Source organism: Pochonia chlamydosporia (genome assembly GCF_001653235.2).
Source record: "Pochonia chlamydosporia 170 chromosome Unknown PCv3seq00012, whole genome shotgun sequence".
NCBI classification, from domain to species: domain Eukaryota; kingdom Fungi; phylum Ascomycota; class Sordariomycetes; order Hypocreales; family Clavicipitaceae; genus Pochonia; species Pochonia chlamydosporia.
The window spans coordinates 247,452-260,709 of NW_019154047.1; the positions used below are offsets into that span (position 1 = coordinate 247,452).

General features: G+C 49.4%; 6 protein-coding genes across 6 annotated transcripts; 2 read left to right on the forward strand and 4 right to left on the reverse strand.

The window, feature by feature from the left end:
* Window positions 1-1,438: 1,438 nt before the first annotated feature.
* VFPPC_16917 (hypothetical protein) lies at window positions 1,439-2,902 on the reverse strand (the record flags this gene model as incomplete). Its single annotated transcript, XM_018294669.1, has 3 exons — window positions 1,439-2,128; window positions 2,180-2,779; window positions 2,831-2,902. 3 exons carry the CDS (start codon window positions 2,900-2,902, stop codon window positions 1,439-1,441), a joined length of 1,362 nt encoding a protein of 453 aa, XP_018137089.1.
* A 2,247-nt stretch (window positions 2,903-5,149) lies between these two features.
* Window positions 5,150-6,046, reverse strand: VFPPC_11504 (hypothetical protein; the record flags this gene model as incomplete). Its single annotated transcript, XM_018289672.1, has 1 exon — window positions 5,150-6,046. The coding sequence occupies one exon, from the start codon at window positions 6,044-6,046 to the stop codon at window positions 5,150-5,152; it is 897 nt and encodes a 298-aa protein (XP_018137088.1).
* Window positions 6,047-6,560: 514 nt separating this feature from the next.
* VFPPC_16916 (SNARE domain-containing protein) lies at window positions 6,561-6,728 on the reverse strand (the record flags this gene model as incomplete). The annotated part of the gene is made up of 1 exon (XM_018294668.1): window positions 6,561-6,728. One exon carries the CDS (start codon window positions 6,726-6,728, stop codon window positions 6,561-6,563), a length of 168 nt encoding a protein of 55 aa, XP_018137087.1.
* A 945-nt stretch (window positions 6,729-7,673) lies between these two features.
* VFPPC_11503 (hypothetical protein) lies at window positions 7,674-8,378 on the forward strand (the record flags this gene model as incomplete). The annotated part of the gene is made up of 1 exon (XM_018289671.2): window positions 7,674-8,378. The coding sequence occupies one exon, from the start codon at window positions 7,674-7,676 to the stop codon at window positions 8,376-8,378; it is 705 nt and encodes a 234-aa protein (XP_018137086.2).
* A 2,330-nt stretch (window positions 8,379-10,708) lies between these two features.
* On the reverse strand, window positions 10,709-11,269 carry VFPPC_14926 (hypothetical protein; the record flags this gene model as incomplete). Its single annotated transcript, XM_018292693.1, has 1 exon — window positions 10,709-11,269. One exon carries the CDS (start codon window positions 11,267-11,269, stop codon window positions 10,709-10,711), a length of 561 nt encoding a protein of 186 aa, XP_018137085.1.
* Window positions 11,270-11,425: 156 nt separating this feature from the next.
* Window positions 11,426-12,925, forward strand: VFPPC_11502 (endonuclease/exonuclease/phosphatase; the record flags this gene model as incomplete). The annotated part of the gene is made up of 2 exons (XM_022428763.1): window positions 11,426-11,563; window positions 11,618-12,925. The coding sequence occupies 2 exons, from the start codon at window positions 11,426-11,428 to the stop codon at window positions 12,923-12,925; spliced, it is 1,446 nt and encodes a 481-aa protein (XP_022283994.1).
* Window positions 12,926-13,258: the final 333 nt, after the last annotated feature.

Here is a 13,258-nt window from a genome sequence, read left to right on the forward strand (position 1 = left end):
TTGTAACTACGGGGTAGGTAAGTAGGTGATAGGCAGTGGGGTCCAGCTGGAGGTTCAAGGGATGATCTGGGGGTTGCGCCACCCCCCCCCCCCCCCCCCCCAAAACTCGCCGCGGATAGTCCCGCGTCATCCACTTATTCTCCTTGAGACAGAAGTCTCCTTGGCTGTTGCTCCTACTCGTGCCAATCCGCTTGCATCCTCAACATATCGTGCTTTTGAACCGAAACCGGAGAGATGCACAGCATCATTGAGTTTATTGCCTATCTTGCTTCTGCTCCGGCCACTGAAGACTGTTCCCCCGCGACGATGGAGTAGATCGGTTTTGCAACTTCAGCAGCCAGAGTACACACTGCTGGGGTGTGCGACAATAGCGGACGAGCGCAGTCGAAGAAGGCTGGAGGCGAACCAGAGCACCTCGATGGATGACAGGACGAGGAAAGCAGGAATACCGTACCAATCAAAATAGATTCTCTATATCCGCAATTTCTTCATCTCACTGCGAACAAGCTTTCCTTTTTGCAATTCAGGCAGCACCATAGTTGGCCGCCGGGACAGATCCACAATGACATGACCTCAAATGCAGGCGTGACTTGATTAGGGAGCGGGCAGGGAGTTGATCAAATTTTGGCAATTGTCAGGTTCAAATGCCGCATGGGCTTAGGCTGACTGATTGGGTCAGAGTCTGTCGAGCTTTGTCAGGCGGCTTACAGTATCCTCTTCCTCCCTCACTACGACTTAGTTGAGGCAGGTTCGGGAGTAGCAACGATCTTTCTTGGCATACAACTGCCAGCGCACTTTGTCAGTCGGCCTATAAGACGGGTCATTCCCAGAGAGACGTGTTTGGTTGATAGCCCGTCACGAATAGCAAAGCCTTTCTGTTGCCCCATAGTGTTCTCATTATAGGGCCGTCCAGGTTCAGCATCCACTGATTTATTCACAACATATTAGGCGGGCCACACTATTAATACAAAGGGGTGCATCCTTAACAAAGATCTGAGTGGATGCCGAGCCTGGCATGTACACATTTGTCGTCGGCCACAGTCGCGTGCGCTGTGGCGCGTCTCAGGCCAATCGACTAACAACCAAGCTTGCCAAAGTGAGGAAGTTAAAGGAGGGGGGGGGAGGGGGGGGGGAGGGGGGGGGTGTCTCCAGCTGGCCATGTTGGTAAAAATGTCCGTCCACCCCTAACCCCCCGTTTGATACTGGCGCGACGTGGGTTTCCCTTCCCCTGCTTGTGTGGGGATTTCACGCTTGAAACGATGTGCTTGGCGGATACATGGGTAGAATTAAAGACGGAAGCCATATCTTACACGCCTGAATACGTTGAAAGTGCCGCCTTATTATGTTGTAGCTTGCCGCGCTGCCGACGACGTGGCAAGCCTCTCCCATTGCGTCTTGTTGCCACAACTTCAGTCCAGAGTGCCAGTTAAAGGTGGATCTACCTGGAAGGTGCCGTGTGCCCCAGTGTCTGCACAACGCCCTTCTTCTTTCTTTCCTGCATCTTGCGCCGTAATTGACGTTCAACCTGCATCAACTTGTCCCTTTCTAGCATTTGCAGACTCTCCAGAAGCCCGTCCATCAATTTTTTGAAACGATTCAATCTTTCCCTCCGTTCCAGTCCTGCTGACCGCTCCAGCCTGTCCGACTCTTGTACACCTCTTATCAATGTTGACGACAGCGTATTGGTGCATTCTACAAAACCCGACTTCAATTGTGCCTTTCCCCATTTCAGCGGGAGATTTAAACCACGTTGCCTGTCCCGCACACGCCGTATTTCGGACTCGAGACGTTCCAGGCTTTCCGAACCGCACAAGCTCTCTAGCAGGTCTTCTTGTTCGCATGCCGCCAGCACCAACGTGAGTTGCTCCCTTTCTTCCCCTCCCAGCGTTTCCAACAGATTCAGCCTTTCTGACCGATTCAGTTTTCTCCACAGATTTTTCTTCTGGAGGCCATGCAGCTCCGGCAACCGGCCCAGGGTTTGCCACTTCTCCCGTATGAACCCGCGACAAACGTTGATGGGATGGTCGTCTTCCTGCATCATTCTGAGGCACCCGTGGAGTAATTTTACGGCACCGTCCTGGAGACTGGTCTCTCTGTAGCCCCCGGAGGCCTCGACGTGTTCCCGGCACTAAGAAGTTAGTATCGTTACCACCGGCGAGTCGGACCTTGACGAACATACCCATTCGCTACCGCCGATAACCATGGAAAGGTACAAGCATGTAGCTGCGAGCTTGAGGGGAGTTGTTCGGGAAAAGTTGTGGTCCAATGCAGCTACATATGAAAAGTAGGTTGAGAAGGCTTGGTCCTGGATTCTGTCGGTGTCGACATTGCTGCCGGGAATCGACCCGCATATTTTCTGGACATAGTCAGACGGCAGCGGCCATTCACGAAAGTGTGTGGTGACCTCTTCTGGCATCTTGCGACGGAACCGATAAAACTCATCAAGGTCGTACGGACCAATATACAGTTTGCTATGGTAAGCGCTGCCCAAATGGGTGTCATTCAAGACAAGTTCGACAGCAGCGCAGGCGACCTGCTTTAATTCGCATTCCGGCCCTCTTTCCAGCGACAGGTACTTGTCAACAATATAGGCGACAGGGAAAACAAACTCGATGTTGATTTCTCTGGATTCCCAGGTGAGAAGGTAGCGTTCATCGAATTGACGATCGAATTGACGGCTATAGTATTTGGCTATCTTGGATAATACTTGTTTCATCACCTCGTCGCGGTCTTCTTCTGGCTTTACACCCTCTTTGACGATACGGCCAGGGACACGCTCCTACGTGGTTTTAGATGGTTTACCTGACTGACACTTCCAATTGCAACTTACCCGGAGCCACTTTTTGGCCTTCAGCACCTCGGTGTCAGTCGCTCTGCGTTTGCTATAGAGAAATCTCGCCATGTTTCCTTTGCCTGGGTCGGGCACGAATGGTGAAGCGAAAGAATGCTGTGGTTGAAAGAAAACTAGCTTCGCGTGTGCGAACTGCAGAGTTTTATATGTTTTGCAGTGTCAAAGGCCGCCGGTTTGTGAAGTATTTCCCAGGCCCGGATGTGCCAGATCGGCGGACCCCGCGATATTTGGCGGTATTGCCACCTAGCTCTGTTTCTCGACTCTGCTTGCAGTTCTGTCAGCCATACCATGACCCTCAAGCTTGAATTCAAAGCAAGCGGCACGAAATATTGTTTTGTCACGTTTGGAGTTTCTATGTTTTGGATTGCATCTTTCTTTTCCTAGGTATGGCGCTGCAGAGCATGCTTGTGAAAATACTCATGTACAAGGCTCCTTTTCGCGGCGGACGGCCGCCACCACATTTCGAGTTACGGGTTTCTGAAAATCCTTTTGTCTAGTCGCGCATTTTGCAGCTTGGTTTTTGTCTCAGTCGAGCCCATGAGTCATTGTCATCCAGTTCCTGCTCTTTACGGTTGCTTCGCTGCGGTTCCTCGTACTCTATCATTCTTCACAGCGGGCTAGCTTGGAGCTTATTCCCTACAGTAAGTGTTCGGGATCTTATCTGCGGCAGCTGAAGCGGCATCTACTGTTTTAACGCCAGGTGTTAATGTGACCTGGGTGGCTGGATGCCATATGGGGGTCGTGGAGCAACGTACCTCCGGCTGGTACCTAGTACGGTATCGCTATGCTATGGGTGCTCTCTCTAATCCTGCGGTATCAAGTCTTTCTGTGTATTAATATCCCCGTGTTTCTAAGTGTCCAGAGTTCCGGCTTAATGTCCCTCCTGCCTCTTTTCTCCTGGTCGTATTCTCTTAGCAAACCAACAGCACACACCCTTGCCAGGAGGAGCCATCACTTTCCAGGCTAACCAACCCTACCCTGGACTATCGCTGTTCCGACTGCTTTACAGCTCTTAGCAGGCCGTCACTTGCGCCTTGCTTCAATAATAGCTGGTCTCATGGCATGATTTTGGATGACCATGCGTAGACGTTTCTCGACTTCATTCACTCACTCGCTTGGTCCGTTGTGGCATTCCGCCAGTATCCATCTAGAGCCCATGGGGGTTAGCGGCCAGCTCTGTTTCATCAAAATTGTCCCTTGAGCATTTGGCACCGCATATCAATCATGCTCCCATTTATAATGTTTGTCCTCGTACACACGGCGTTGAAAGTCCTGATCGGGGATTACCGACCGAGTTTTCGTGCACACTATTTACACTGTATTCAAGAAAGCCCACCACTCACAGATACAGTATATACGTAGGTAACCACACTGTATGTTTTTCCCTTGCATGCATCGTGGTTTTTGTTTGGTTTCCTTTTTTTCCTTTTTTCTTTTTTTCCTTTTGGCAGAGGGAAGGGAGGCAGATTTTTTTTTTTTTTGGAAAATCGATTTTTCGGGCACCAGAAAAAATCGAAAAATCCACTGTAAGGTAAAACATTTTGAACTCGCCATTGGCCGAAAAAATATTTTCAGCGAGAAAAAAAAAAAACCACTACAACGAAGAGAACCAATTGGTCGAAAAAAAAAAAGCGCTGAAAAATAATTTTTGGCGCTCAGCATATAAAATATTTTCAAAAAAAAAAAAAAACCCAAAAACCGGAAATTGCGACGATGTCAAAAATAAAAATAAAAATAAAAATAAAAGATAAATGGCAACGAAAAATTCAACCTCACCCCCTTTGCATTTATTAATAATAATTGTGTGTCTTACTGTAGTCCGCGGTGATTCATTCATCTTCCGCTGCTGTGTTATCCGTATTCTTTGTTAAGCCATGTCATTTCCTGGTAGCTAGGCAAGGAAGGCACTTCATACTTGGTCAAAACTAATGTAGAGTACTAACTACTTGTTGTGTTGGCGGTTCGAAACGTGCAGCCAATTATGCCCCTGGAAGTCGCTGCAATTGGCAAACTCATGGTGAAGGTCGTCGGGCGGCAACTGAGCCACGACCGGTCAGACTATATCATAATATGGTATCAAGTCGGCAACTCTCTTCGAGCACAATTTGGCGAATTATTGTGTTCGTTTCCACCGTTTTTAGACATCTGGATGTGAGGGATGAAGTGCAAGAAACGACACATCGCCTAAGGAGAATAATAAATATCGTGAACACATCCTCACTTCTGGAACTTTCATCCCGAGCAGTGTCATTCGGTAATAAATCGGGTGGCCCCTGTTCTCCCTCTCAAAGCACTTAATCACATATATTCCCATGCCTCTTTTCTAAACATGTTCTTGGTGTCTTCGTATCTCGATGCGGGTGCGAATCTGAATCTATCAACCATGCTGAGACTAGTAATATTTGGTTCTGTCTTGACGACATCGCTGTCCTCGGCTTGTGCCGCCGCGTTGTCTTCTATGTAAATTACTGTGTACTCAAATACCCAGCTATGCCCATCGGCCCATATTGATGTGTCTTGTTTAGTGCGGGCGTGCGTCGTATTGACGGCCGCCATTTCGACTGCAGTAAGCCTGCTCTTGGCCTTACCGAAGCTGATTGCCAATACATGTCTAGCATTGGCATGGCCGGTCAAGGAGAGAATGTAAACGTTAGCAACGGCCACATCTGGATCGGTAACGACGGGGCCAATACCTTTACCTTCACGAATCAAGCTGAAGTCCCAATGATACTGGTCCTTTGGGACTTTGTGCCCAATAGCTATCAGACCATCTCCATGAGTGCTCGCCGCCCAAAAATCTCCTACTCCCTCCACAAACGCGACGACTCTGTCACTGTTAGCGTGGAAAATGGTGTTTCTGGCGGCTGGTCTACCTTGGTTGACCGTCGGACTCGGCTCAGCCAACATGGGCTGATCGAAAATACCTGGGGAGAATTCACAACTGGGAAGTATGCAACCGTCGATATCTCGCGCGAAGTCAACATGGCCGGCTCCAGGATAAGCGTGACGACCTCCACGGGGTGCATCTCGGACATGGACACCTGCGTGTTCGTGTGCAGATCGGGAAACACGTGCGGTAAGTTTGACACCTATGATTTGCTGAATTGTCAGCCAGGCAGCCAGCCTGGTGCCACTTACGGCACGTTCGCAAATGCTGCATCGGGTGGGTGCCAGGGCTGGAGCTACGGCGGGCATCTTCAAGTTACTTTGGGAAGTTAAGGTTTAGGAAAGTGGGGTATTTCGAGAACCGTTGCACCCCACTGTTGGAGCTGGCGAGCTTCTTGTGAGGCAAGCTTCTTGGTATCAATACTACACGCCCCGATTGGTGTTGTCTAGCTTGAGATGGATTCGCGAGGTCATGATATTCGAAGATGTAATAGTTTCACTGTAGAACCTGTATTCCACTTCCCTTTCGTCTACATTTGTAACGGGAATGATAATGTGTAGGTGTCAGGTGTTCAAGGGAAAGTGGGAGAACCGAATCGCAACCACATATCCACCTTTGCTTGGAAAATGTTTCTACCGTCTGCGGTCGTTTTACTTAGCATTTAGAGGTTAGCTACTTCGCATTGCACCAGCAAATACTCCACACCCGACGCCTCCGGCGACTGCTTAGATGATGAGGCACACAACAAGAAGACACCGTCGCTGGAGTTTGTTTGTTTTGCGGGCATGGTTAGTGGCTTTGCTAACATATTTATTTCCACCTTCAAGATTTTTCGACGATTCCATCGCCATATTTCTCATCCTGTCCTGGTACGATTGTCGCGATTTCAGTTGTCATTCCAGAGGTCTCCACCACATCCTGCTCAAGTTTTTGCAACTCCTTGTGCCGCTGAGAGATATTGGTAAGTGCTGCTTCCGCACCCTCCCTCATCCTTCTATGCGCTGTCAGTATGCATTTCCGATGACCAAAAGCCAGTTGGTTCCCATCTGCACCAAAGCTCTGGACTTGAAAGCCCGTGCTCTCTCCATTTTATCTGGAGAGCATGCTACTCATATATTAACATGGTTGGCGGTGTCCGTGATGACCAGGAGCCACAAGGGCAACGAAAGGAGGCGATGACAGACTACCGGGCTTACAGTGTGGTACTTGCAATGGCGCCATCAAAGAAAGGGCAAAAAGGAAAGCTTAAGGAATCATCTGGTCTGCAGGTCGCTTACAACATTCTCACAAAGAGGCCCCGATGTGTCTCTTTTATGTGCGTTACGGCGGTGGACGAAGACCTGGTACAGCCAGAACCTGCTGCGAAAATTCAGAACCAAAAGGTAATGGTGACACTCTGGTTCTAAAAAGCTCTTCTCGTAGCCGTTGCTGGATCAGCACCTATTCCCAGATAATAACCATAGTAATGCGAAATGCCGCAATGTCTCGTGTATTTGTAAGTATCGCTTGGCTCTGGAGACTTACACCTGTTTTTGGTAAGCACACCAACGAACAATACATGCCTGACACATGATCTAACCGCGACTATACGCACATATACCTATTTATTCGCCGGTAAGTGTAGGTCTAGCTGCCAGTATGGCGTTACAGTAGCAAGTGCATATTTGCGGTAATATTAAACACCATGGCAGAGAGTGTCGAAGCTCACGGAATACCACAGGCTGCTCAAATTCCGAGACGCTTGGCTGTGCTGTAATACAGTACAGTACGTGAAGGTAATACGGAGACTGGCAGTTTCTCAGCCCGATCTGGACCATGCCTTATGACAGAATTGGCTAATTCGGAAAAAGTCTATTATGCCAGGGCTTTTGCAACTGTTGTATTAAAGCCTCCAGTGGAACGCGAATACATTGTATTCAGAATTCATACCAAACAATGAAGCCACCAACAAATTTCTGGAAGGATTATATCTTCGCCAATGAAGCTTGGCCCGAAAAGATCCTGAGCATAAAAAACTATGATTACCATAAACCGCCTTCAATTTCTGCTCTCAGCCCTGACTTGCCGCAAATTTTGAAAGGAAACACTAAAGGCACTTTTGTAACGCTGTTGCTGCACGATGACACCGGCGACTTACCGAAGCCCGTCTATGGTCTGCGCAAAAGGTTCTACCAAAGCCTAAAACCCTATTCCAAGGAGGGTCAGGAACGATACACAGTACTCCTTACTGAATCGGGAATAACTCTCCATATCTTAGACGCCATTGAACCAGATTATGGTCATCCCTACATCACCCTGCCGGATCCAAAGCGGCTCTTTGAGTTGGATGAAGCGGGTGGCCTAAGAACCTATATCATTGACTACAGCACCAACAAGATGCGGACTATCAAAAGCCGCCGAATTTGTGGAATGCAGGGGGAGACAGCCAAGCAAAAGCGCAACGTGGCCGAGATATGTTGCATCAACCTGAAAATCGGGCCGGAGGGGGCCTCCAAGCAGCGCGTATTCATGAGCGCGTCAAGGGTGACCAGAGTCGTAAGACTGGAAGAGAAAAAGAAAATTACAGGATGGAAACCAATAGCCGACGACGAACAAGAGGAACTGTGGTTACACTATCGCCGTTATTCCGAAAAGCATTAAAGAATCGGCACAAGTTGAAGGACTCGCTTGGCAAATACCATTAGCAGTCTTCCCTTGTCGCCTAGAGCTGGCGTGTTGTAGGCAGACCGACTTGTGACGAGCGTTAAACTGGACAATTCTTTTGTTACGCAGAGAAGATCAAACATCTGGAATAAGCATGACAGTCAGCTTAAGTTACACTTTCATTAGGTTATCGTGCTGGGTGCGAATGGTTCGCCTGGACGCTGTCGTAAGTGGTCGCAAACGGCGAGAGATTAAGCCGAAATCCTCCCAAGAGATGTGAAAAGGAATGAAGCACTGTCGGAGAGCGCTTGCAGAGTCTTCGGCTTCAGTGTCAGGTTGGCGATGTTTGCGATCTTGCCACTCTTCGTCAGGTCCACTTCTAGCTCCCGTAATAGTATCAATATCAATTCAGTATTGGCAGATTCCAAATGCCTATTGTGTGTTGTATAGGTCTCAGTCGCATGAGGCGAAGAGTAGGCATTCGATAAAAAGTGATACCGATACCGTCAATACGGCAGCTTAGATCACCCGGTGTGTGGCGGGTTTACATTTGAAGCCGCAGGATCTGGGACAAATTCCTCTAGTTGAACATCTGAGGCCATTTGCGAGGGGTATTTGCCCATTCAGTGTCCCTCACTTTGCTAATAGTGAAGTCCTTCGCGATTGCGATATTGTGGTTTTTGACGGCCTAAAGAAATGGACACAACTCATCCCCAACTATGTTACTGAAATCAATGTCCTCAATGAACATATTGACCATGCCAGACCCATCACCCATCACCGCCATAACATAGTGTAGAGCGGAAATTGCGTAATTTAGTCTTGAACACAACCTGACTTTATCCGTCTAAAAGCATGTTCTTGTTTCAAATCAGCCTCTCTTCAACCTACCTAAACTTGAATGGTGCCAATGGGACTCCTTATAGCTGCTATACCGAGTGGTGAATGGACTTAATTGCCCGGTCGGTTTGCACCGAAGTTAACATAGCCTTCTTCCTGCTGTCTACTTCCCGCATACGAGAGGCGCCTCCCGGCTGAGCATTTCTCCGCCGTGCAGTTCAGATGTTCGTAGTTGATATCAACGGCGCGAAATTTTCAGCGCCTACCTCGGTGATGCACTGTTGCTCCTTCCCGAGACTCCATTTGACCAGTGGTATAATACCTATTATATCTACAGTACTGTACAGTACTGTATGTAGATATCGAAAGCAGTAAAAGGCGTGCGAGCCAATATCAGAATCTCCAGGCGCAAGCATTCATTCACAACTTTCTTCACGGAATGGAACACGCCAGTGGCAGGGACAGCCCTGCGGTCTATGTAATTTTGATCGCCACACTTGGCTCAGTTCAGTCAGGCTACGAAACTTGACGAGCTTCATCTATGAACAAATGCTATGTGGTCCCTCCAGAACTGGAGTATAGCGGCGACATTTTACGGTACAGCAAGAACCCTTCTTACACCGGCCATTTGCATTTGGAATGATGATCCGAAAAGCGACCCGCCCCATCTTTTATACAAAGGAAGAGTGAATGACGGCATTCAAGGGTGCCTGCTACGGCTTCGCACTTACCGTCTACAGCCAAATACGTGGAATACTGCCTCTCCATGGTGTCATCAACGTAGTCCAAGGTCCGGCAGATTGGTCCGAGGCTGGGAAGTTCCATGTCCCAAACTCTTAGGGCAATTTCCTTGGGCTTTGGTCTCGGTCAGCTAAGGTGCTCCTTTCGCTGGCGGCGCTTTTCCTTTCGTTCGAGTTCGAAGATCACAATGATAGTCATCGCACGTAAGTTGAACAGAGGATCGAAGAAAGATGCAGGCGGAGAATGGAAGACTCGATGACTTGCATCAAAAGCAATTATGGTGCGGGGTCAAGAAACCTTTGTGGAAATATGTAATGATATTTGGTGGACTACAGAGACAACTACATAAGAAAGCTGCAGTTTGTGAGTATTGCAATATACGACGGTGCTACGGGGATTTATCCATTCAATCTTTTTTGTACCTAGAGGAACGGCGGATTGAGTTCGAGTCGTTGAGGTCACAGGTTTTTGCTCTTTTTGTATTGTGCTGTGAGTTGTCATTGTATTTATTCAAGTCCCCCAGTCGTTTTTTGGAACGAGTTGGGCTGTCAATAGAAGTCATATCATGATGGTCAGGGGATGTAACAGAGTTGTGGCTTGTCAAGTCTAAATGCGTGTCGGGGGTTAAGATATGCAGCGGTGCTGTACATTAGTGTTGGGAGAATTACCATCTGCAAGTTCTGTTGAAGGCGTTAAGTATTCGTCATCTTTGTCATTGTCGGAACAAGCGGTCGCTGGTAAGAGTTCTAGATTGAAGTTGAGACGAGAGACGTCCTTGGGGAAGCATGAGGGAGCTTACCCATTTTTTGTGGAGAAGTCTGGCCGGCGGAAGTAGCCAATGCTGTTGGGGATGCGTTAGATGAGAGAGGCAGAGTGGCAGATTTGTTTCTTCTCCTCCTGCGTTCTTCGAGAGGGGGAGTGGGGGGTGCGACAGTTGGAGCCCCGGGTTCTCTGTTGTCGAGAAGGTTGCTCGTGAGCCATTTGATGTCTCTGGCCACGACCACAGGAATGTCGACGGTCGTATCGAAGTCCTTAGGCGGTTGGGCGAGGCAGTCCTTATTGAGAATGCCAATCATGTAGCCCTCCACAGCAACCCATCTGCCGGGTGATTCGTATGAGTTCTTGGGCATATCCAGAAGCAACTTCACGAGGGACGCATTCTGCCTCTCCGTAATGGGGAGAAACAACAACACGTGGGCAGTGTGGAATCCCTCGCCAAGTGGAGCAGCAGAGCCCCTGTGCGGAGCCAAACGGGTGGCGATTCTGACGAAAGTACAACATCTCAACTGGTCATCTGTAAGGTCCATGTCAGGATCGCATTTTAGCTTGTACTTGTTACGATCTATGGGACCAAGGAAGGAAACACCAGGGCAAGTGACCAAGGTTGGGCCTAGCTCGGGCACCTCACGGATTGTACAGCTAGCGTTATTCAGATCAGCGTTCGGACTGCGTTCGACATAACGATGCCCGAGAGGACAGTGACACATAGACTCTTATTGAAGAATGCGCCGTGGACAATGATATCGGCCAGGGTGGAGGACAACCTACGACCACTGCCCTGGACAGTCGACGTGCAGACGCAGACCGACCAACTGATGGAAGTTGTGCTCGAGGCAATCCACGAACTGACACCCCGAGTACAACCACCACCCTAGGCGAAACGTTGGTGGACAAAGGATTTAACACGCCTTCGGCGGACTTACAAATTCTGGCGAAACCAAGCCAGGATACAACGGCGCGCAGGCCGGTGGAGGCCGGACCTCGAAACTCGAGCCAAAGTTGCATCCAAGGAATACCACGATTGGATTCGGAAGCAGAAGAAAGCCCACTGGGACGAATTTCTAGCAGAAGATGCTAACATCTGGAAGGCAGCCAGCTACCTTCAGCCGAGCAAGGGGGCCATGGACGACAAGGTGCCACCGTTGAAGAAGAAAGACGGGTCGATGACCAAAGACAGCATGGAACAGGCAAAGGAGCTGCTTGGGACATTTCCCCCGCCCCTCCCGGAATGGATTGAAACAGAAGACCGACGATCGCGGCGCGCGGCCTTGTCAATGCCGGACCTCACGCTGGTAGAAATCGAGAAGGTACTGGCGGCGAAACCTTGGAAGGCTCCAGGTGAGGATGGTTTGCCGGCCATGGTGTGGAGGCGCCTGTGGCCAGTAGTGAAGCATCGAGTTTGGACTCTTTTCGACCGCTCGCTCCGAGATGGCGTTGTACCGCACCAGTGGAAAAGTGCCAGGATTATCCCCCTCAAGAAGCCGGACAAAGGAGACTACACAGTAGCTAAAGCCTGGCGACCAATATCACTCCTGTCAACATTAGGCAAAATAATGGAAGCAGTTGTGGCGGAACGGATCTCATACGCGGTTGAGACCAGCGGGCTCCTGCCCGCGAACCACTTCGGAGCGAGGAAGAGACGATCAGCTGAACAAGCGCTCTTGCTGCTTCAGGAACATATATACAAAGCATGGTGGGCTGGCAAGGTGCTTAGTCTGATAAGCTTTGACGTGAAAGGAGCTTACAACGGAGTGTGCAAAGAGCGTCTGTTGCAAAGGATGATAGCAAGAGGCATACCAGGCGGTCAGGTCCGATGGACGGACGCCTTCTGTTCCGGCAAAACTGCTTGCGTGGTAGTAAATGGACACACGTCAGAACGAAGAGAGCTGTCTCGGTCCGGTCTTCCTCAGGGATCACCACTTTCGCCGATCTTGTTCCTGTTCTTCAACGCAGATTTAGTGCAAAGAAAGATCAACGCTAATGGTGGCTCGATCGCCTTTGTGGACGACTATACAGCTTGGGTGACCGGGCCAACGGCAGATGACAACCGGGCTGACATTCAATCCATCATTGACGATGCCCTCAAGTGGGAGGCACGCAGCGGCGCAACGTTTGAGGCAGATAAATCCGCAGTTATTCATTTCACAAGGACTGCTGCTCGTTCCAGTGACAAGCCAATCTGATCAAAGGAAAGGAACTAAAACCACAAGATAGTGTAAAGATTTGGGGGTAATCATGGACGCGAACCTGCGATACAAAGAACACACGGCTAGAGCAGCTGCCAAAGGCCTCAAGGCTGCCGTGTGTCTAAGAAGATTGAAGATGCTTTCACCTCGAACGACTAGACAACGCTTTGTGTCGACAGTCGCACCCGTTATGGACTACGCGTCGAATGTGTGGATGCACTCCTGCGGCGCGCAGGGACTGGCATGGCTAAATAGAGTGCAGATGGTGAGTGCATAGGCGATTACAGGAGCTTTCAGCAAATTTGCCACAGCAGTGGCAGAGGCCAGTAT